Source organism: Python bivittatus, unplaced genomic scaffold (assembly GCF_059951505.1).
Source record: "Python bivittatus isolate LINGU-HERP-01145 unplaced genomic scaffold, Pbiv_v1 ctg000220_np1212, whole genome shotgun sequence".
In the NCBI taxonomy this organism is placed as follows: Eukaryota; Metazoa; Chordata; class Lepidosauria; order Squamata; family Pythonidae; genus Python; species Python bivittatus.
This window is the reverse complement of record NW_028277048.1, coordinates 1309332-1333970: the sequence shown is the minus strand read 5'-3', so window position 1 is coordinate 1333970 and position 24639 is coordinate 1309332. Positions and strand designations below refer to the sequence as shown.

Sequence of the window (24639 nt, the reverse complement as noted above, 5' to 3'; positions counted from 1 at the left end):
TCCTTCCCCCAAAGCTAGTGTTTCCAAGGCAACACAGAGTGTGGAGTGGTCATGAGTAAATTGCCTGGTGTCCAGCTGGTGGTTGTGTATTCGCACTCAAGATACTGGCATGGCCCAAGAAGCAGGTTTCTCCGGGCACTGCCAGCCTCTCTCTCTCTCTCTCAAAATCTATCTGATGAACTAAAGCAAAGGATGGTCAGAGTGTTTACTCAGAAACACGTCAGTCGGAACTCAAAGTGTATTTAAATAGCTGAGATTTACAATTCAAGTTACAACATACTATATGTGTATCAATTGCATTAATCTATAAATGGAAAGATTAACATTGTATGTTTACGAAGTTGTATGCAATAGTTTCAATAAAGGGTTTTATTTTTTCTGTTCTGCTTAATTAAATAACGGGGGAAAAACATTACTTGCATTCACTCCCCCTCCCAATACCCTGCTCTCCCAACAGTCTCAGCCTAAAACTGAGGTGAGAATAAACTGCTTATGTTTCACTTTTTGTTTTTTTGTTTTTTTGCATTCTCTAATGGCTAAGCACATTTCTTTCTATGAAATATATTTAGAAGCCTATTGCAGTTCTGCATATTTTCCACGATGCTGTGACTATTTAGTATCATATATTGATCTTTTCAGAATTTCAAGATTAGGAAAAGCAAAGGAAGTTATTTTGCCTGTGAAACAAACGTACTGTATTTCAAACTGTTGGAAAGATAGTTTGAGCCTTTCTACAGCAAAACCTATTTCTAACAGTCCCAGCCCATTCTGTGAGAAGTGAGAACTTACACTGCTGTGAAGTCTTTGCCCCTTTAAACTACTGCTAAGCAAACACACACACACAGAGAGACAAAAACAAAAAACACACAAAGAAGGAAGAAGGGCTGATGCCAACTGCTACGAATCATTCCTGAATCTGGAGGAGGAAATTATAGGCTGATCTTCTGTAGCAATACGGTGTTGTGGTTGAGATTTCTGTTAGTTAACTGTTTTGGTTTGCAAGACAAGCACATCCAAGAGGAGATGAAAAAAAATACTCTGTTTAGAGTGTGTGGTTATATTTTTGTTTTGTTAAATGTTTTGAAAATAACATCCATTTTCAAGTGTAATTCACTTTCTTTCAGCTACTGTCTTCATACTGTGGCCTTTAGAAAAACCCTGTAGAGTTGAAATGTGTGCTAGGATTCAGGTAAATATGCCTTATAGGTACTGTGACCATATTTTCTTGGAAAAGCATAAAGGAGAAACCTGAAAAAGGGGCAAATCTGAAAGAGGTTCATAAGGATAAAAAAATTAATTGTTTATGTTTATAACTTTGCTTTACAAAGGAAAATTCAAGAGCAAAACCAAGAAAATAAATAAATAAATCTAAAGGACAGTTTTGTGAAATAAAGGATGCATGGTTGCTGTACTTAGAGGTATCATGAGCAGTGAATATCCTTGGCAAGTCTTGTAGCAACAGCTGCCAGTTTAATTCCAGGTCAGTTTCAAGGACTACCTGAAGGACCAGTCCCATCCAGGAAAGGACGTAAGAGAGTTTTGATTTTTCTTATAAAAAATAACGCATTGTTAACTGTTGGTGGGTGGTGCTTCTGTTTTTAAATTTTACTTACTGTTGTTATAAATGATGTGTTGGATCCACTTTGAATTTAACCCACATATTTAATGTATTTTATTTGTAAGACATAAAATGCACAATTTTTTAAAAGTCTGATGGATATAGAACATGATGGAGTTTGACACAGCTCTAAATTCAGTGTTAGAGACTGAACAACCAGCTAGGCAGGAGGAGATCACACACAGTATGGTATTTTATAACAGGAGTGGACTTTTACCAGACAGCCCATTAGGGTGATGAAAGTCAGACCTGGTTAGTACTGGATGGGAGACTACGAGGAAATCCCAGGGCTATAGGATAGATGGTGGGGAGAGGAGAGGGACTCCAGAAGAATTGGCCAAACCTTTATATTGCTGCCATGAAAACGACATGGCTGTGTCCATGTAGCCACCTGCAATCAAGCTTAACTTAAGGGAAAACTTCTTAATCTATTGGTTTCATAAGGAAAATCTGGGGAGATTTGACTGGGTTTCTACTCTGCTTGCATGAAACTACTCTCTGAGTGTGTAGTTTTCCCTCCTTGTATATACTTTCATCCTGCATTTACTCCCTTCCCTACAGACAAAAATAAAATTCACAAAGGCTTGAAGTATGTTTTGGCTCTCTGAAATAGAGTGTTGTGGCTGCAGCTGTCTTCCAGAAGGGGTTCAGTTAGGGCTTCAGTCTTGGCTGGGCCAAGGCCTTCCTAGTTGCTTGAATCTCCAGCAGCAACAGTGGATCCAAAAAGACCTCTAGTTTCTGAACCTGCTACTTTCCATATGCATCTTGTTGGCAGCTGTGGAAAAGGAATGCTGGTCTAGAGAGGGGGTTGGCTATTCTGATTCAGCACCGCGTGTCCTAGGTTTGAGCAGACCATGCCTCCAGTCTCATGCTGGTTTTCCTAGGAACTAGTAGAACTCCTCTGTCAGGCTTCACCTCAGACATGGCAATAATATAAAATAAATCTCCACACGCTTAATTCCGTGTAACAGGATCTTGTTTGCAGCATAAACCCAAGAACATAACACAGGTAGATTAGTATGTTTACTGCAGACAAGAATGAAGGTATACAAACATATATGGAACACATAGGTTTTCTTAAATTCTAGGGTTTTTTTCCTCCCACCTTTTCAAGTCAATAGAAAATTGGCTGTTCTCGTGATGGCCTTGAGATTGGGAGGCACCTGTTAGTGCTGACATAACAGTCCTGTCTGGCCTGGGAATTGTGGGTTCCTGTCTTGCCCGCTTCATTCCACACACCCATCTTATCTGGACTGGGCCTCAGTGTCTTCTCATTATCCAAACCTCTCTATGTCCAGACCATAATTCACAAACTCCCTGATGCCTGTTGAAACAAACAGAGCTGTGTTTCATCGGTATCGTGATGGACCCAGTCCCTAAATATTGGCTGAACTTCCTGTGTGATTTCAAGAAGGGGTTAAAGCATTTGGTATAAGACAGATTTTTAAATGATGCTTGTGATCAGGCATTTCAATCTGATGCCATTGGGATGCCTGTAACTACATGTCCTAGGATACTCGTGTCCACCGTTGCTATTTCATATGATGGTTGCAGTGATGGGATTTGTGGAGTAGCACATCTAGAGACAGCTCTGTGGGGAGATGGATCCTATGAGCCCCATCTCATTGGGAATTGCCTTGCAGCAGCACCTTCTGGAAACATTCAGCCAAACTGGATCAATATCACGATCAACAGCCCCGAATCGCACGATGAAGGTTAACAGAACGATAAGGATGGGCTTTTTGCGTTGGAAGCACTCCTGGGATGGTGAAGAAAAAGGAGTTTTAAAAAGGAAGTTTCACAACTGCCTCTGCCCTTTTCTCTCTGCCGTCCCCCTCTTTTAATGCGTGGCCAGGGGCTCACGTCTTCAACCGCACTCCACGGATGCCTGTTGTTCAGCGAGGATAACAGGGGTGCGGTTTGCCGCGCCGGAGAGACTGGAGCAATGCACGATTCGGTCATCCGTGGCCGCGCCCGCCCTGCTCGGGCTGTTGGACCGTCGTGGGCAGCAACGGCGGGGCAGCAGCCAGGCGGGGCAGCGGCGGAGGGCCATCGGGGGGGCGCCAGCCAGGCTGCGGACCGGCGCGACTTCCTTTTCTTGCCCCTCCCCGCCGACTCGCAGTCCCCCGGGAGCCGCGCCTCGGAGACGCTTCTGCGCGGCTTATTGCAAGCCACGGCTGATTTCCGCAGAGATGAACGGCGAGCCCAGCAGCAAGGAGCCGGACGATGCGGACGGGCCTCACGGTAACGGAGCTCGCCGCTTCCAGGCGGAGGCTCAGAGAGACGCGCGCCGCCGCTGGGGATGTGGCCCCTTGGGAAACGGCGGCGGCGGAGCTGGGACGGTGGGCAGGCAGCCGCGGAGAACCGCGGCCCTTTTTTTGCCGGGAGCGGGGGGTTTGCTGTTGCTTTCCCCGGGCGGAGTCTCTTGCCAGAACAAAGCCGGGGGGGGGGGGAAGGGGGAGACGCGACCTGCGGGGGAGCCCCTTCAGCCTGCACGAGCGAATGAAAGGGGTTCTTGTCTTCCCGGGGCTTTGGGCAGCCTGCCCTTGACGCGATCGAGATCAGCCTTGGCTCCCCTCAGCGCCATGCCGGCGTTGCCCCCCGTCGGGCTGGAGGGCTTGCGCACCGTGGGTTGGTCCGCAGCCCTCGCGGCTCGGCTGTAGACCAGGACGAGAAGAGAGGAGGAGGTCTTTTCTTCCCGCGCTGCGTCCCGAGGCAGCGCATTCCAGAGATGGACCAGATTGCTTAGCTGGGATGCTTTATTCCTTCTTCTTCGTCGCGACTGGCTCTCAGTCGGTGGCGAGGTAGTTTTGATTTGCAGCAGGAGATACCCGGCAGGGCGTGTGTTTGTCACCAGCAACAGCCCCCCGTCTAGTGGGTTGAGAGTAGCTCCTGCTTCTCCAGAGGCCCATCATCCTTCTAGTCATGATCACGTTTATTTTTTAACCATGGCATAGCCTGCTTTGGGAGTCTGTACCACAGTTTCACTCAAGGGGATTTATCGCACTGAATTTGTTAATCGTCCAGTTGTCTCTTTGCTGTTATTGACTAAGGTGACTACACCCTTCTGGAGTGTGAATCAAGAAGATGGGATGGGGGAATGAAAGTAGCCACTTCCTGGCTGAGATGGCTTTATTAGCAAATATAGGTTTTGAAGTGTGAGAATGGGGAGTGGGAGGAGGGACATATGGATATCTCTCTTACCAGTTGAATAAGTTGTGGTTTTTTTTAGCTGAATGAAAGCAACAGGCAACCGCTTTTCTATACAGAATCAAGACAGCCATACCTAGATATGTTGAATTAAGAATCATGCTGGTTTGGGACTATCGAAATAAAAATTAAACACATCTTGGAAGGCTTTTTGTTGGGGAGGTGGATCTAGGTCATTAAGAAGTGTTTAATGAGGTTGAGTGAAAGGATTCAAGTAGGGCTCCTGTTCCAAGCCTTAACACTGGCCATTTCTCCTCTAGTGACTTACAATGCTTTATTGTGCCACCCAGTCATCACCCAGGCAATACAGACCCTACCCTTATTACTCTTGTACCAGAAGTTTTACTTGGATGACCGTAGAGACACTGTAGTTACTGCCTTATTTCATAGAGGACTCTGCACTAAATTCAGCTCTTGGGAGATGCATGACCTTGTTTTCAAGATTTTAGGCTTTCAACCTAAAAAAAAAAAAGTGAAAATGGTGGTTATGGCAACAGACCCAATTTAGTAGATTAGTCTATGGGATGGTCTATCTCTGTTTAGCTCTTGAATTAACAACTATAGACCACAGAAGACTGATATTGGTTATGGCCAGAATGTACTGTAATATGATTCTTCTGTCAGAGTAAGAGGTGAATTCTTGCTGTTTTCTCAAAAAAAGTTTAAATTGGGAAATTGTGGTGTGAATATAACCTAGGAAGAGATTTTGCTGACAGCTGCTTGTTCCTTATTTTAGTGCAAAAGACAGAAGGTAAGCCAGGATTTATAGGCATATCTATGGATTACTTGCATAGCTCTTGAATCTCAGTGGCTGAATAATATAGACAGCAAAATGATATTTTTTCTCCTCTTCAATTAGACTGCTAAAATCAAGAGCAGATCTATGTGCAAAAGGATTGGGGGGAGGGTGTTAATTCCAATACTGAAAGCAAATGATAAGCAGAGGGGGCCCTTCTCTTTATGTGCCACTATTTTACATATTATACCTGCCTTTGGTAGGTAAACCCTGGGTTTCTATGCATATATATAATTTGCATTCATAAAAGATCTACAAAATAAATGTTTTTATTTTGCGACTATTTTAACTATTTATTATACAACTATTTTATTTTAAAGTATGATGCAACTATTTAACACAATAATAATAAAATAAAACCTAAAACCCTAAAACCAGAACAAAGTTAGCAAGTCAGTTCATGGCCCCACATGTTAAAAAATACAGAGACAGATACAAAAGTCAGCTTGATGAAAATATAAGCTAAATATAAATATAAATATAAATATAATAAATTTTTTTATTATATAAAAAATATAAATTATGATTTAAAAATGAACAAAAATCAGCCAAGAAATAAAACTGGAGCTAAACCTACCAACTTGTGAAAAAAAACAGACTAGACGTTCAGATCTGCCTGCTGTGTTTCAGTGAGTTTCTTGCCCCTCCCCCTTGACTTGTGTCACCTCCCTTTTTCCTTTCACAGGATGTGCTGCCTTCCCCCACCCCCACCCGTGCCCACTGTGGCTCTAAGAGATGCTGTCGTCACTCCTTTCTTTTTCTCAAGACACAAAATTGCCTTGAAGCAGTTGAAACTGGCCTCACCAGCAAAACTGATGGCCATTTTGAAGTGGGGCTCCAGGGCTCTTTGTCTGACTGCTCAGTGAGAAGGCCTGATGCAACGCTGGAGAACGTAGGCAGCTCAGAGTTGAATTGTTAGGTTCTTGCTATTTTCTGAGCTTGGTTTTCTTCTTTCAGGTGTTTCATTACCAGACTAGAAAACATCATGAGTGCTCTGACATGGGGAAGTGAGGTTGATGGCTGTTTATATATAGTAGCTTCTCCCACCAGCCTTGTGTGAGTTCGGGAAGGATGTGTTGATTGTGGTAATTTAACATGCAATGTAAGGATTTCAAAAGTCACTGTTTAGAACAAACAGGTTGGAGTTGAGAATGATACCAATGCTTTACGTCTTCTTCCTACTTTTTCTTAAAATAACCTTTCTTGCTTCTTAGCTATGGCATCTTTTTCCTGGCAGGCTCAACCTCTCCCTGGCCAACAAACGTGCACCCGTCCCTCATTCACGCTTTCTGTATTCTCCTGTTTTAAGTTTCTGTTTCAACTTACATCATTTCTGCATTTTTACTCTTTGGGACAAAAGCCCTTGCACTGGGCAGTCTTGAACTTTAATCTTGCCCTTTTTCCTCCTTGTCTGCAGCCAGAGTTTATTTTTGCTTTTCCCTTACTTCCTCCTGTTTACACTACCCCATCTCCCAGGACCCAATTTCCCCTTATTTCCTCAACCTCAAAGCAACCTCATGAACTTGTTACAGATCTTTGGCAACAAATTTTATCACTATCACAACCATGAAGTTACACTACTTCTTCTTGTTTTATCACATCTCAAGCAATGGGTTCCCACTGCATTCAATTTACTGTTATGTTTCTCTTGACACACTGAACCTTCACTTCCACATAGCAAGTGGCAGATTTTTCTTTCTTTTAACAAACTTTCATCCCTTACAACAGATCTCATGCTACCCACTGCCTTCTTGCCAGCGAAAAATTTAATAAATAAATAAAATAAATTTGTTGTTAAAAAAAATTACCCATTTTCCCAGCTTTAGTAAACATTTTGCCAAGATATACATATTTCTCTACATGCTCTAGGTTTTTTTTGACCCTTTATGTATAATCTGCAATTGTTCACTCCATTTTCTCTATCAAACATAATTTTGATACAGTACATTAATTTACAGATCCATACTCCTTGTTTAGACATACAGTCTTATCTAATGTTTGCTGCAAATAACGTGGGTTCTCAGCCAACAATACAGCGTTATCTGCTTACAAATTACATGGATATTCAAATCCCCCAACCAACACTCTGCTGTCATCACAAGCATTCTATATACATTTATCCATAAACAAAACAACCAAGAGAACATCATACATCTTTATTTTACTTCTTGCTCAGCATTGCACCATTCACTAAGTGCATTTTTCTTCTTATTGTCACATATGCTTTACATCCATCACATACTCTTTTTTTGCATTCAGTGGCCAACTTTCAGCTCCATACTCATGGAAAACATTCCATAATTCAAGCCTATTCATATTATCGTATGCCAATCAACAAAGTAATTCCCATAGAAATCTCTAAAATACTCCTTCTAGCATTCCTTCAATTTCATCACTTTTATGTTTAATTTGATTCATTTTGCTTGATGCTTCTTTTATTCTTTTCTAAGACTGTAATAAAGTATTTAGTTTATTTTCTTTCTTCTGATATATTTACCTTTTGTGATTACAGAGAAGTAATCACTATTGTTTTCAACCCTGTATTATAGGCTATAATTCTAACATATTCAAATTTCTATTTAGGAGATTGAAAACTTCTGGCCAGTGATGAAGAAATCACTGCAGGGTGTAAGGAATAGCTGCATTTATCTCTGTTCTGAATATGAAAAGAATGAAATCTAATATCCAGAGTCGCTATGCAGTGAGATGGGTGGTGACAAGTTTGATAAATAAATAAATATCAATACATTAGCTAATATCACACTTGCATAACATTTCTTTGCAATAACGTGAGATTTAGATTTCTTTTTTAAATTATAGTCCCTTTTCTTTCCATTTTTTAAAATCCTTTTCAGATCTCCTTCTTTGACCACCATTAAAGGAACAGCTAGTTATTTTCTAAGAATCAAAAAAGAGGTGAATTTGAGGATAGTCTTTCAAAGACTAAATTTGACTTTTCTTACCTCTTCCAGAAGGATAGCTCTTCTTTCTATAATCTCTTCTGTCTAATAATCAAAATCATAAATCATACGTTCATTTTTTCTGTTCTACGCAAGAAATCTATAAGGGGTTTCCAGTCATCAATAAACATAGATATTATCTTTTTCTGATCAAAGAAGTCAATTTGGCCATCTCAGCAAGTTCCACCATCTCCACCAACCCTTCCTCCATGGTGGGTAATGCGCCTTTGTGCATACAATAACCTGACTGCAGTTATCATGTATAAAACAAAGTTCCATGACTTTTTTCCCAACTGTTTGTCTATCAGTCCCAAAAGAAAAAAAACCTGGTTTCAATTGTATATTAATCTTTAAAGTCCTCTGAATCACCGTATGTATTTGAATCCAGAATTTTCTAGCTTTTTTACACGTCCACCAAATATTATAAAACTAACGTGAATATTATTGCACAGAGCTGGCCTTTAAACTGCAAGCAGATGTAGTTTCTATCTTTCATCACTCCCTCTCCTCATCTCTCCCCAAAACTACTGATGGACACTTTGTTTCCGCAATCCTCTTTTCTTTTAACCTTTCCCAGCACTGCTCATTCCACTTATACAATCTTGTGAATCAAACCATTTTCATTCTTTCTCTTGGTAAAAGACAAGATGATCATTCTTCTGGAAGGACTTGGCAAGGGTTGCATGTACGTGTAAAGCAGTAAGGGACTTCCTGATGAATAGTGTTTTTTAAAATAATATTCCTGTTAAATAATTAAATTGGGCCCTATTTTTATGAACTCAATCTGCAACAAAATTGTTAAATTTGATAGTATGCCACAATGCAGGACAACACAAAACTAGGTCAGAGGGAACTAGTAAAAACTAGTTTAGAACTGCAGCTAGACCAGTTCTGCATATACATTAATTATGAATTATGCAAGTTCTCTTGGATAATTCACTGTTGTTTCTGATTTATATCCCACATTTCTTTCAGAAGCCCCAGGTTGCATTTATAGCATTCTGTTCACTTATATTTCCCACCATAGCAACCTTGTGAGGATGTCATCCCACTTGTAACACTGAAATTATGTAACCCCTGTGTAACACTGGAGGTGGCCTTGAGTTTGACAGCTGAATCTCATAGGCATTTGCCAAACAGAATCTCTTCCAGCTTCTATAGAAGTTATTCTCGACAAGCCTGTTCCAAAGCTTTCCAGCCAACAGGGAGCTCTGAGAAGTATCCCACTGCCCTGGATCAAACACTGTGAGTTCCAAGTTACTTATAGTTACCACAGAGCTTTACTTTGTTACTTGGTGTAGATACAGGTCTACAACCAGATTTACACTGAGACGAGAATAACTTTACACACCAATAACTTGGATTGGCTGGAATCTCTCGTCAGGCCTCCCTTTTATCCACCCCAACCTTTTCCTTAAAGGGGCAATGCATTTTCAACCACATACCACATACATAACGCCCATACTACGTAAACAGCCCAGTCTAACTCTTCTAGTTCACAGTTGTCTTACAAAAAAGCCTGACTTCTGGTGACTTGCACACTCGTGGACTTCTAAATCCAGCCCGTTCCTTGTTTCACTATTTCTGCGAGTCCCAAACCACTCTCTCAGCTGTCATACACTGAGCTGTGGATGATCCCTCTCTCCCATCTTCTGGCCTCAATCCTCTCTCTAGCTAAAACATTAGTAGATGTTCATGGGAGGTATCCACCAGCAAGTTCACTGGTAGAACTTGCTGGTGGATACCTCCCATGAACCCAAGTTGCAAACAAACCCACCTGGGGAGAAAGCCTTGTGCCCCATTACCTCTTGCCATTCCTCCTGGGGTGATTTTTGTCATACCTCCCTTTTGTCTTCTGGGGCTGTCTGGTTCATGAGTAATGTTTCCCACTATAAAGCTTTGCTTCTTTTCTTGCTTACCCTCAAGTAATCTCTCTGTGTTACTTTAAGCCTCGGTCTCCCTTTTAACTCTTCAGGTTGCTTTGCTAAACTTCCATTTCTTCTAGGCTTCCTGTCTCTGGATCAAGCTTGTCTGCATGAACAGAGTTCCTGGTTTGTTCCTGGATTTGCATGTTCCCATCTCTATCCCACAACTCGACACCTTTTATACCTTTTCCAAATTTTAGTTTTCTTTCTTCCTCTCATCCCTCCAGGGTAACCTCTGTTCCACCCTTGGAAGGACCCCCTTTCTTTCCTTGCAGGTTCCACTTTGTCTGCTAAGAAGCCCCTTATCTCATCCTGGGATCTAATTAGCTTATTTCCCCCATTTATAGATAGAAATAGAGAAAAAAAATAGAGAATAAGGCAAATCCAGCCAACACCACCACCCATACAAATGTATTGAACAGGGGCCCCAACCACTCTCAAACAGCCAGGTTTTTAAGGCTTTCTGGAACACCATCAGTGTGAGGTACCATCCTTATATCCTCTTTCCTACATCCTGCTAATTAGCAAAGCTGGGCACCCAAATTTCTAGCACCCGTACTTCTCATGGCAAACCCTTATCAATTTATTACAGCTTCTTATTTTCCCAACTTCCCTCCAATTCTGGGTTACAGGTAGGTCAGGCTGAGGGGAACTGATGGGCCCAAAGTAATCTAGTTTGTAAAATGTGACTGAAAGCAATGTGCTTCACTGAGTTAATGAAAGCACCTTGTATTAAAAAGTACAATGGAAATGGAAAATAATAAGAAAGTTTACACAGGCATGTTTAATAAACCATGGTTAGGTTTATCTGTATTGGGTCAAAACCAAACCAATACATTGTAGCTTAGCATGATGGATGAATCCAGCCACTGAGGGTGATTAGCTTTTCTTTGTTGCACTCCCAAAATTTTGGGGTATTTTGTCTCTGGAATAAAAAATGTGAAACAAAATTTATCAAGTTCAATTTCAAAGTGGTTTCACAAGAAGCAAGATCTACAGCAAGAGGAAGGCTCTTTGCACCTGCACCTCATTTGTCCCACTGCAATGCAGTGCAGAACTTCCCGGGTATTTCAGCACACTTACTGTTTTGTTGACGTGGAAAGCATTCTAAATAATTGATATCCAACAAGCAGTATTTTAAAAAGCAATAATAGTTGCGTGAATCTGTTGATATTGCAGATTTTGCTATTAAACCCATCATATCAGCTGACCCTGGATATCTGATGAGTAGATGAACACCCAACTGGCCTTTCTTAAAACTGATTATGGAGGAGGAGACAGATCTTTCCATTTACTGTACTACTTGGGTTCTTTTAGCAGGTACTCTAGTAGTAAATACCTACTAAAAAGGAAAGTGCAAGGATTTCAAATCTCCCTTTCCTTCAAGCCAGGTAAATGATGTTAAGTCATCAGGGGTAAAAATGGCCTTAAACTTTTATTTCATGTGCAGAAATAAGTTAGGGGAAGCTCTTCACAGTATAGCAATAACCATCTGTATTCGAGAACTTTCAGGCATCTGGTCGAGAAGAATCATTAGCAGTCTTGAGGCAGGAGAGCCACCTAATGTTGCAATAGCAGGAAAGAGCTAAGCTAAAGTTGCCAGATCTGAGCTGCAAAATTCAGACAATTATTCAAGGTGTTGGTTATCACCTTTAAAGCCCCATATGGCATGGGACCAGGTTACCTAAGGGAACGCCTTTCCCCCATGACGTCAGCCCGTCCCACCCGATCACACAGAGAGGGCATGCTTTGGACCCCCTCAGTGAAAGAACTTCGATTAGCGGGGTCCAGAAGGCGGGCCTTCTCTGCGGTAGCCCCCGCTCTTTGGAACATTCTGCCCCCGGAGGTGCGATTGGCCCCCTCACTCCTGGCCTTCCGTAAGGCTTTGAAGACCTGGTTCTGCCACCTGGTCTGGGGTGGGGAGGGAATACCTCAAGCATGGGGATGGCTAGCCGCATAGAAGCCTTCTGTCTTCAGCCTCAGATTTTTCATCCTCTTGGAGTTTCTCTTTTTGGTAATGTTTTGTATAAATGTTTACGTTTTATGTATTTATATATATATATATATATATATATATTTTAATAGTTTATATATATATTGTTTTAATAGTTTGTGTGAGCCGCCCAGAGTCCCTCATTGGGGGGGAGATGGGCGGAGATAAATTTAATAAATAAATTAAATAAATAAATAACTAGATGGCAACAAAGAGATATAGAAAATGATGGTTTTCCCTGCCACCTAGTGGTCATTTGGATTCTTTCAGCACAGAACCAATAGCCCTAGTTAAAATGATGATGACTGTGAAGATCCAACCTTCAGCCTTTTTTGTGAGTTTTTACTTCTTTGGATATAATTTTTATATATCTTTTTAAAAACAGTTGAAAAGGAAAGGTCTGAAATAACTATTTTTGTGGCAATAGCTATGAGAATAGAAGCAGGTGCTGACAATTCCTGGGTTGATAAATGTTCCTTGTATTCCTGAAGCTGGACAAAACTCCCTGGATGATTCTCTAAGAGTCATTATTTGTATCACACAATACTTTCTGTTTTGGGTAGCTGAAGGCTAAATTGCAGCTTGATCTGCCCTGTCTCCCTTTTCCTGTATCTTTTGGCACAGGCATCAGGAACTGCATTAGACCTTTGAAGGGCCCTGCAAACTAGGTTGGAACCACTTCTGTTTAGGAATGGAGCAAGTTGATTTGTGGGGATAATCTTCAAATTATGGGGCCCTCCCCACCCCCTACTCTGCTGGGGTGGCAAAACTGGAGGCCCATTCTGTGACTCTAGAAAATTCTACAAAGTGGATAGCACTCTTCTTTTTCAAGGCTAAACTTTCTTAATTTGTTCAATCTCTTTGCATAGGACTTAGTTTCTAGCTCCTGATCATCCTTGTTCCCTTTCTTTGCACCTGTTTCAGTTTGCTTGAATCCTTAAAATGCAGGGCTCAGAACTGGACAGTCTGATCAGAGAAAAGCAGAAATGGAAATTATGCTTCTGTTGATGCCACCAAAATATTGCATTTGGTTTTCCTGCAGCTACATCACACTGGTGATTCATAATCACTCTGTAAACTACTGTGCAGTGCTTTGTCAAGTGCTTTGCTTGAGATAGGAGCACATATTTCTACAGTCTATTAAAGAAGCTTCCTTATTAAAAAAAAAAAGTAACGTTAGTCCTCATAAATCCATGTTGACCCCTTGCAGTTCAAATATTATTTTAAGGTGCTATCACCTTATTATCTCTAGAACTTTGTATAATTCTCTGGATTTGCCTCTACTCTCCCCCCCCCTTTTTTTTTAAAGATAGGAACAACAGTTGTGTTCCTCCAGCCATCTGGTACTTCACACTTCTGAATTTCTGAAAGAGAAAGGATTTGGTCAGACTCTCAGGCTAGTTCCTTCGGTACCCTGGGATGCTGTTGGTCTGACCCTGAAGATTTAAACTCATTCAGAATAGATATTCTCTAACTATTAACTACATTAACTATATCAATGTCTAAGTGCAATCTTGCCTCTCTATCTAGCTCTTCACAGTTGCCTGGTGCAGGACATGTTATTCTTAATCACCTTTGCTAACCGCAGCTCATTCTGAACTTCGGCCACCTGGCACCTTCTGTATATTACCTGGCTACGTTGGGTACTTTTCTTTTGTGGTCTGTTTCTACCCACCTTATGTATCACTAAGCTTTTTGTGCAGCTGCATCAGCCTTTTCTTCTGCCTTGATTTTTCTCCCTTCCCAGGAATTGTTTGCAATTGTGGTTTTAATATCTGGTACCCATGTTGGGGTCCTTTTCCCATTAATTTTCCCTGCTATGGACTCCTATCTACAATTGCCCTGAGTTTATTGAAATCTTTTTTTGAAATCGAAGATGAATATTTGACTACACTAAGTTTTAATTTATCTCAAAATTAAGACCTCTAGCATTATACAGTCAAGGTCCTGCTACTTCTATTTCCTTGACTGAGTCTTGCCTACTCATTGGTATCAAGTCAAGGGGAGCTGATTGTCTTGTATATTCCTTCACCTTCTAAAACAGAAAATTGTAAGCAAGACAAATCTGGAATTTCCAAAAGGACCGTAATAGTAGAGTTTGTCTTCCAAAGGCTGTCATGATCGTAAATTACATAGTAAAATTCCATTCCTATGCTTGTAGCATCATTCTGGCTGGACTTTGGACCATATAGCATGCCCCTCTGTGTGTTGATTTACCAGGTTTGGTCAGACACAGTTTGGTTTTGTGCTTCGTGTTAAATCACAATGTTAATATATAGACTTCTTCTGCAACTTGGGGATAATATGAGGCCTGGAAAAGAGATTAATACGCGCTAGGAATCTGTTCATAGGATCTTAAACGTTTTTTGGGAAAATTAGAGACTGTAAATTTCCTTGAAATTCCAGGAGCATACTGAACAGAAGATCTTGTTGAGACTTACTGGGCTGCAGCCTTTGAAATCACGATAGATGCTGGAAATGAAAAACACCAGACGCTGATCTCATATTCCTCCTCTGGTGATGCATAGTCATATCTCATCTCTGGAGAGAAGACAAAATAAGGCTCAGATTATTTTGTTTAATTACCGTACTTCAGTAAGCACCTTTCATTTGGGAGCTCAGGGAAGCATGTATAGTGTTCCCACTTCCTATTTCCCCCCCAACAACAACCCTTTGAGGGAGGCCCAAAGTCACCCAATGAGTTTTTGTGGCTGAGGGTGGACTAGGTCCTGGGTCTCTCCATTCCTAGTCCTAAAGTTTCAAGGCAGTTGTAAGGATGCTGATTTTTAGATCACCTGGCACTTCATGCCAAGGATAGGAATGAAAGTGCTTAAATTACTGTGGTTGAGAACCTGCCTGAAGACTCTGAAATGCATAATGAGACAATAATTTTAGCAAGCATACAAAATAGCATGCAAGGTTTCAAGTTCTTAAGAATTCCTAATTAGGATAGTAGATAGTAAATAAAACAAAAAAGGAAAGAAAGAGGAAAAATGAGAGATGCTTGTTATGTCTATATTTAACTTTTTAAACAGGTCAAGAGAGGACATTATAGACATGCAAATTGATCCTATCAGGTCCTAACTGGCATCAAGTCTCCTCTAAGAATTATTGGGAAGAGGAGAGAAATATATAATTCCCAATTTTTATAAATATAAAAATTGCACTTTGTCACCTTAAAGCGACACAATTCATATGGATAATGGAATTATTCATATCCATTATCACATGGATAATGGAAGTTTTGCCTTGTGGCTAACAAAGTTACATTTTTTTGGCCAGAGAATGACAGCAAAAATTTTCCTAACCTGATACCCCCCAAACAAATGAAAAAATGCATCAAGCAGTAAAGAGTGCTGCTCTCTGCTAGCTTTAGCTTAGACTGCAGCAGGGAATTGCTTATTTTGGCTGGTGTAGTCATACCTCGATGGGTAGGATCAATAGGGCTTTCCAGTTCCAAGGGGGACAGAGGTCAGGATACAGTACATATATCCCACAGGGTCACCTACTGTTTCATCATCCCACTTCTTGGGATACAGTATCCTTGGCTTAGCATGCCACTGAGAATGTGTTTGTTCATTTTAAACATTGTTTAACATCCTCCCATTGAAAGGAATCTCATTTACAATTAAAGATTAGTTTACAATTAAAAATTAGAGTTTCAATTAATACAAGAGAATAAAACAATAAAATATAAATTAAGACATCTTATAAAATACAATGTACAAATTAAAAGGAATAAGATAGTATAGTAAAATAGTATCAAAAAGTAAAAGCTGCAATAAACAAGTTAAGAATCATAGGAACATTCATTTACCAGAAGATTGAAGAACAGACAAGAGAATCAGTTCTCCTAGATCTGACTCTAATCAGTAAGGAAGAGCTGTTTGAAGAGATAAAAGCAGAGGGAACCTTGGGAGGAAGCGACCACTTCATTTTAGGTTTCAAGAAATAGAACACTGCAGATGCACATTTGGTTTCGAGAGCCCCAGTTTCAACACGGTTAGAGTAGTGTTGCATGGATTCCATGAGCAAAGGTCCTCAGATCAAAGGGAGTGCAGCACTGTTGGGAACTCCTCAGGAATATAACAGCATACCATTCCAGTAAGAAGAAAAAACGGGGGATGGCTTAGGGAATCATTATAGATGCATAGGGAGTCAAAAGGGGCATATATAGAAAAGGGAAGGTGGTTGCAACTGCCAAGGAAGCCTACAGGCAGATAGGTAATATCTGCAGGGAGTCAGAAAGATTAAAGCATAAATGGACTTTAGGTTCACCAGGAGAGCTACAAGCAATAAAAAAGGGCTTTTACAGTTATATTAGTAGTAAAAGAAAAAAGTAGGCCTACTGCTTGGAGAAGATGGCAAGTTGGTAAATTTATGGATAGATTTATTCAAATCTAATTGCTATTTATTCACCTCTATTGGTGCTATTTCTTAGCTATATTTACAAAAGTTTCTTAATAGAGCTCAGTCATCTGTAAAAATGTTCTGGGTAGTCATACTTAACATGGATTGATGGACTGGAACAGCTTGTGTCCCCGCTATACACTAGCAGCTATATTCAGACATCACACAAAGCCATGAAGTCAGTTACAACTAACCTGCATAATTAGTTTTTGGTTTAATGTGTTGTATGGACCCAGAAAAGGATGTGGAATAATCATGGCTGAGTTAACTGTAAGTGTCTATGTGAATGTAGCCAAGGACTAACAATGTACTGATAAGCCAGAACCTGAATGATAGGCAGTGGAACATTTCAGCTCAGGGCAAAATGGGGGAGGTCAGATGGAGGCACGTGGCACCTTTCTAGATGTGCTGGGATTGCCCAAACTTCAATGGTACTTGGGAGTTCTGAGCATTGTAATCCTGTTGCATCTGGAAAGCATCAGCTTGAGCAAGGCTAGGTTTAGCTGAGTGAAAAAAGAAGAGACCAGGTGGCAGGCAAAGTAGCTTGAGTAATTAGAATTACTAGGCTCCTGTGTTCACACAACTGTTTGACCCATGGATAACCAAACTATGATTCATTGAATTAACTCAGCTAGCTGGGTTTGCCCAACACACTAGACAGAAATGCAGCTGGGCATTTGTAACTCAGGCTGTTGTGCAAACACAAAGTCTGTTGTTCTAATCAACGTGGAAGCCCAGAAATAGAGATGGAAACCCAAGTCCATTTGTCTCAAATCCACTTCCCCACAGCTGCCTGGATCTCTTGTTCTGAATGCCACATCCCATTGCGGGGAGAGGTGAAACTGTTCTTTCTATCCCGCTCCGTGACTGAATTTCTGAGTTGCATTTGGTTGAGAAAATCGAGCGTGCAAGGCTTCCTTTGGCGAAAGGCCGGCGTGGGAGGCCAAGCTAGGGGTCTCACGAAGACCAAAGACCGCTTAAGGAGGCGGCCGTCCGAGCGCAGGCCGGCGCCAATCAAGCAGCTCTGCCCGAGCCGGCTCTTGGAAAGGCAGGGCCGGCTGCCGCCTCCCCCCCGCCGCCCCACTTTTACAGGTTTGGCCAGTTCGGCCCCCGAGGGAGAAGCGATCCAAGGCGCCTCATTGGGCGGCTGTTCAGCAGCTGACTGGGAAGGAGGGAGGGGAGAAAAAGAGAGAACGCGGGGAAGGAAGCCCAGAAGGCGGACGGGATGGCGAGGGAAGAGGAGGCTTACTACGGCAAGCACGGTAAGCCCCGCTCGAGCGCCGCCTTTTGTTTCCCCGCCCTCCTCGATCCGGGGCGAGGGACAGCAGCAGGTGGTCTGGGACGGGGACGGGATCGGGGAAGAGGCTTCCGCGCGCTCGGAGGGGGCGCGTCGCTGCTCCCCGGCGGGTCAGGTGCCTGTCTTGGCTTGGCCACCGACCGCCTCCCGGCCAAGGGGAAAAAGTAGTTCAACCTTGGCGATCGCTTGGGAGGAGGCAGTCGCTGGTTCTGCCTCGCAGCCGAGGTGCAGCCTTTCCTCGGACCTGACTTGTTCCCAAGGCGGGTCTGGAAGGTATTGCTGAGAACATCGGTGGTGGAAAAACACACCCGCTTTTTGCTTGACTTTAACCACTAGCAAAGGGAGGAGGAGGAGGAGGAGAGTACAGTAATCGAATTGAACAACCGAGCAGGGATACTATCAAGGCAAAGGAAAGGCCTCCTGCTATGGCCAGCCCGCATGCAACAACCTTCAAATCACTCTTGTTTCCGCCACTCCCGGTTTGTTTAATGTTTGAATTTGCAAGTGACTGAGACTAGGTTAAAACTGGAGTGGATCGTTTGTGGTTCAGCAAGTTGTAAGAGCCCAGGCAATGCTGGCATGTTATGCAAACAGACTCTCACAATAACTGCCCAGAGTCACTGGGAGTTAGGTGCCATATAAATGTAAGTTATTAATTATTATTAATAAGGCTAAAGTAGTTCTCTTACTTGGGCATATTCAGCGTTTTGTGTACTACCTACTTCAAAGGCTCTGGGTGATTTATAACAATCCTGATACATCAACATATAATACAACAGTCCCCCTACTACTGTATTACCAGTCAAAATCCCAATATAATAAAATCAAATTCATAAAGGTCTGGTAACAAAGCTGGTCCCCCCCATGAGCACCAAATGCTCCCTAGAACAGGATGGCTTCTGCTGTCTCTTGAATGCCTAACAGGCTGGGGCTCTTCTGCCTTGAGGAGAAGACAGTTCCATGATGCTCTGTGAATATAGCAGTTAGGTTTAACTAGGATTGACTTTTCAGGGTGTTGTGATAATCAAGCCTATTTGACTCAGAAGGGGTAGGAAAAAATGTGATTGATCAAATCAGCATTATGTGGTCATCCCTGTTGTGTGCTTGTGGGGCCTTAAATCTGATTGAAAGCTCTGCAAATAAAACTACTTGGGCAGGGATTTGAAATATATTTAATTATTTTGGTTAACAGAAAATTCTACTTTATTCTAGAGTGGACTAAAACTAAGTGAAAGTTTGGGCATAAAACTTTCAAAACTGATAGCTCAGAGTCAGATTGTTGTTGCTTTCTCCTGTAGCCAGCAAAGTGGAAATCTATCTGCAGTGGCTCTTACTAGAGCGAGGACGTGATATCTTGTCTTCCATTTTTCTGCAGTGCAACTCTTGTGCTGTCCTGGGAAGGAGGTAGCACCAACAAAACTGGAGTAGGAATGGGGCAGACTAATCATTTGCATTCAGTCACTTCTTTAAGGTGGGCTTACTGGAAACAAAAGCAGGGGAGAGAGTGGTAGTCTTAATGTGTTCTGGCTGGAGAAAAAGCATATATGACAACCCTTAGTATGATTTAAAGCTGCATCTTGGTTAAATTAACTGATTAAAACTAACTGAAAAATGTGGTCCTGATTAATTGGGGAATATTTTTTTTTCTTGAATGTTTATAAAAACTGTAGATGAGAAGCACGGACACAAAGAAGTATTCTTCCATTTCTCGCATACAGTAAGAATACCTGTTCTTAGATAATGCACGGTGCAGCACAGTTCTGTGTTATATAAAAACAAAAGTAATACATTTTTTGCTTCAGAAATATTTTATCAAATTACTTTGCCGCCACTAAGTAGCCATTCTTGTGCATATATGGAAAAAAAGTATTAGTTTTAGATATAATCTAGCTAATTCTATATATATATATATACAGTGGTACCTTGGTTCACGAACGCTTCTGTTCACGAACAATTCAGCTCACGAACAGCACCGTTCGCAAAATTTTGCTTCCATCTGCAAACTCCGCATCGGGTGACGAACAGGATCCACGGCCATTTTCCCTGCCATGACACGTGGTTGTGGCTTCCTGTAGGGAGGGGGACTCTCCCTCCAAACAATAACCGCCTCCCCACCCGCCTTCCCGTCCTCCATGCCAGAAGTCGCCTCGAGCAAGGTTAGTGTTCTCTCTCTTCGTACTGTACTGTACTTTGTTTCATATTTTTGTGGTTTAAAAAAAAAATACATATGGTTCAGAACGGATTAACTGTATTTACATTGAACCTTATGGGAAAATTTGATTCGGGTCGTGACCAATTTGGGTCGCGACCAGAGTTGCGGAATGAATTAAGTTCGTGACCCGAGGTACCGCTGTATATGTGTTAGTGTAGATATTCATTCCATGAGATTACTATCTACTCCCAACTGGAGATACCCTCCTCCTCAAAAGAGCCATTTATACCATTCAGAGCACCAACACAAAGCCCCTGGCCCTTTACAGTGTAGCACTTCTCTGTTCTGCTTCCGGCCACTCATCCAGAGAATTAGACCTGTTGCTGCAACAGCTGTCACCACATCGCTGAAGCCCCCGAAGCTGCAGCAGTCACAGCCCAACTGGCAGCACTTCCAAGCCAGGCAGTCCCTCTTCTCCCAACTCAGCTCTCTTGCTGTGCTGACCCCACTGGGGCCTCTTCCTCATGCCATCGCCATTCCTGATTCTGAACCTTTTCCTAGGAAGTTCACGTCTTTTCCAAAATTGTCTGAAACTCAATTTCCTCAAAGTAAAATCTCCACTTCAGGAATAGTCTGTCTCATTCTGTGTTTTGAAATATCAGTAAATGAAAGGGAAATACAGCAAATCATATTCAGAATATAGGGTATGAAAGTATATAGAAATAGAACATAGTCAGTTGATCATACAAATATTAAAATGCATACATCACCAAGCCTTGACAGATGAATGCTCCTCTATCTTAAAGGGTTGGTTAGAGAGCTAATTTACAATCTAGCATCTGCCTTTATATAATTCTATTGCTAAGTTAAAAAACTAAAGTTAGTGCATACACAAAGTTTTTCTACTCAAATGACAAAGGAATAGTGCAACAGTGATTTTCTTGATTTTAACTTTTATTATCTCTCTAGTTCTACAACAGGAAAGAGTTTTTAGAATTACTGCAGTTTTTAATCTTTTGACTGAAAGATGAAGTTTTTCTGTTTCTTAAGCTTTAAGCTGTTGAAACTGTAAAGTACATAATTCATCCCACAGTTTTCATTACAAGAGTTGGAGTCTGAGTTCCATCTTGACTCACATGTTTCCCTGCTATTGGGGATCTTGGAGATGAGAATTTATTTCTTATCTGGGGTGACCTTATTCTTGATGACACTGCAATATCTCTTCATACACAACCTCCAGCACTGTCTGTGGCCTCCCAGTTCTTACCTCCACCCCAGTTTGTCTCCACTGTTTGTGGTGAGGGGGAGGGACAGGGGTCTCCATCTCTGCTCCCTTCATGCTGCTTCTACCATTTCCTGATGACCTACCGTTTACTTTTTGCCTTCACTATCAGACAGGGTTCTCCTTCCCTACGTGGCCTCTAGATGCACTGCTCCCCTCCCTTCCCTTCCCTTCCCCTCCCTCCCCGGTCACATCCACATACTATTCCCAAATAGTATTGTATACCCCAAATAAGAACAGCCTGCTACTCCAGACTACAATCATTCATTCACCCAGATCCAATCTCACTAAATCCACTAAAACCAAAAATCAACTGTCGCTGGACATAGTAGTAAGTCTAATTGGGTGCTGTATTAAAAAAAGAAAAGAAAAAAAGGATGAACTTTAGTTTGTTTTAAATGAACCCTTTTGAGTGATGTGAAACAGGATGCTGTCAGAGAGAATAAAATTAGTCTGGCAAGAGTCCATCTCTATTTGTAGCTAAGTAGCAGGGCCCTTACTTTGCAATGGAGAGCTTTAGTGCTGGTGACAGAGAAAACCTATTTCTTTATGGACCTGTTGCAAATATGGCTGTGAAAGGACAAAGTAAAATGATTCTAGGAATTCCATTTTAGCACCTGTTTGTTTCTCCTAGAAGGTCAAGTGGCTTTATTTCCAGGGCTGTTATGGAGATCCTGTTCATACAAGCTTATGATTTCTTAGTTGTCCCATGGGTTCTGGGCTTGAGGGAAAGAAAACTATTTTGCTTCAGTGGCTGAGGCCCAATTAATAAAGAATGTTTACATAGTATGTGGGAAGAGTGGATTAATTGGTAATTGTAGAATTTGGGAGGAGAGTATTGTTTTAATTTCTACGAAGAGAGATACTTTGATTTTGTATCAGAAGAGCAACATGCTAGTGCAGGCCATCCTGCTTAAAAACTATGAGAAATTAACATTATCTGTGGAACCACACGTTGCTCCTCCCTGCCTTGGTAGGACTGTTGCCTTTCATCCCAGATATGTGATGGCATATATTGGTTTACACACAAGGGAAAGGCATCCTTTATTCAGAGGCAATGTTTTTATTACTTCCTTTGTTATTTGCTCCCAAGTTGGGCAAAGTATACATTTAAATAACGAGGTTAAAAACAGAGGTTCAGAACAAACTCTAGGCTAAGAGCAGGTTCAGATGCACTTACTGTACACTTCCCTGATTATATGTCTGGGGATCTCTCGGTATGCATGTTTCTCCTCTAAAAGTTTCTATTAACAGCCAGGAATCTTGCAGGAACTTGTCCTGCAACTACTGTAGTCCCAGGGTTGTCTTTTTTCTAGCTTGAAAATCAGGGAGGGGGAGAAGGCAGTAGATCTTCTTTGGTGAGGAGAATAATTGTGTGTAAGGTTAGTCTGCCTACCAGCTACAAGTGAACAAGTCTTGTCAGTTAAGAAAGGCTGGTGCTTTTCTTCTCCCCCAAGTATTAATTATGCAAGGGGGAATAAATCAACAGCTCTAAGCTCTGCAGAAGAAAACACAAAAAAACTTGGAAACTTCATATTTTTGTGATGAAACAAAGATTGGATGAGTAGATAGAACAATTCAGTTTTCTTTATTTAGCCTGGTAATTTTTTATTTTTTATCCTGCCTTTATTATTTTTATAAATAACTCAAGATGATGAACATACATAATACTCCTTTTTCTTCCTATTTCCCCCACAACAACAAGCCTGTGAGGTGAGTTGGGCTGAGGGAGAGTGACTGGCCCAAAGCCAACCAGCTGGCTTTCCTGCCTGAGGCGGGACTAGAACCCACCGTCTCCTGGTTTCTAAGCCTGGTGCCTTAACCACTAGACCAAATGGCTTATTACCAAGGTCGCTTGGCAATTAACAATAAAAAACAAATTTAAAACTGGATGTTAAAAATAGTTAAATAGCATTTGAAACAAGTAGAACTAATTATTAAAATTAACTATTAAAATCAACAGTTAAGAGTCTGAGCAAAAGATAGATGTTTTAAGGGCTGTTTACAAAGCTGGTAGAAATGAAGGGAGTGCATTCCAAAAGGGTGGGGTGGGCAGTAGAGAAAGCTGCGTCCTGAGTCACTGCCAAATGAGCTTGCAACAACTGTGAGCAAACCTGGAGTTCTTCGTAAGTGTGGAGGTTCATATGGAAAAAGGAAAGGGCCTGTGCCTAAGCCATGTAAGGTTTTAAAGGTAATGACCAACACTGTGCATTACGCCCAGGGATGAATTGCTGGTTGGTATGGTGCCTTAAGCACAGAAGAAATATTTATTTATATATATCAAATTTGTCACCACCCATCTTGTTGAAACGAAATATGAGATTTTTGCATTGCTGCTGAATTTGTACCCACTGAAGTTTCCAGATGAGACACAAAGGCACCTCCCCACAGAGCACTAGAGCCATGTGTGGAAATTGCAGCATGTGGACGGACCAGTTTTAAGGTCCTTACTGCCTGGAAAGGGGTGCATGTCAGTTGAAGCTAATAGAAGGCACTCCTGTCCGTTGCCTTACCTGGGGAACCAGGGGGCGAGTCAGATCCAGAAGCACCCTCAAACTGCTTACTCCCATTCGGAACAGGCAGCTCTATCATTTCTCTGGAATTCTACCTCTGCAGTTTCACTTTAATATTCTTCATCCAGCCAGTTAAGACTACACACCCTTTTCTGGGTTAGGGCAGAACGCATGCTGTAAACTGCAGGTTGTTTGAGGGCTGGGTTGATAATGTGAATGACCAAAGGAGGAGAGAGAGCTGAAACAAGAAGTGGCTTTGTGATTAAATGCAGCTGCACATGGTTGGGTATGATACGGCTGGGGCCGAGAATGGAGGAGCAGAGTCAAAAGCTTTGTGGGATTATTTTGTACAGACTATCCTTTGCACAAAGATGAGCTAGAGGAGGGATAAATGAAATCCACAGACAAAATGGATTTGAAGATGAGGAAGGAAAGAGGGCAGGTCTGCTGTTGGTTGCAATGTCTAAGGTTGATTGCAGTTTG

General features: G+C 41.7%; 1 protein-coding gene and 1 long non-coding RNA gene across 8 annotated transcripts in view; one reads left to right on the top strand and one right to left on the bottom strand.

Annotated features, from left to right (window-relative positions):
* Nucleotides 1–3610: 3610 nt before the first annotated feature.
* Nucleotides 3611–24639, top strand: part of SLC44A2 (solute carrier family 44 member 2 (CTL2 blood group)) — a 55592-nt gene continuing 34563 nt past the window's right edge. For 2 of the 6 annotated variants that reach the window (XM_088137585.1, XM_088137583.1), the window contains exon 1: nucleotides 3611–3862. In XM_088137585.1, the coding sequence (XP_087993711.1) occupies nucleotides 3811–3862 (52 nt within the window). In that variant the 5' untranslated portion in view covers nucleotides 3611–3810. Of the gene's footprint in view, nucleotides 3863–3905; nucleotides 3961–18054; nucleotides 18175–24639 lie in introns of those variants that run through there. The other 4 variants (XM_007430199.3, XM_007430198.3, XM_088137587.1 and 1 more) reach the window with 3 other exon arrangements.
* On the bottom strand, nucleotides 5149–24352 carry LOC148216236 (uncharacterized). Of its 2 annotated transcripts, none has more exons than XR_015795585.1 (3): nucleotides 24157–24352; nucleotides 14944–15043; nucleotides 5149–5286 (listed from the first exon to the last, which is right to left on the bottom strand). It is a non-coding gene; the product is annotated as an uncharacterized LOC148216236 (long non-coding RNA). The 2 variants fall into 2 exon arrangements; XR_015795584.1 differs by lacking the exon at nucleotides 5149–5286 and adding an exon at nucleotides 11349–11434.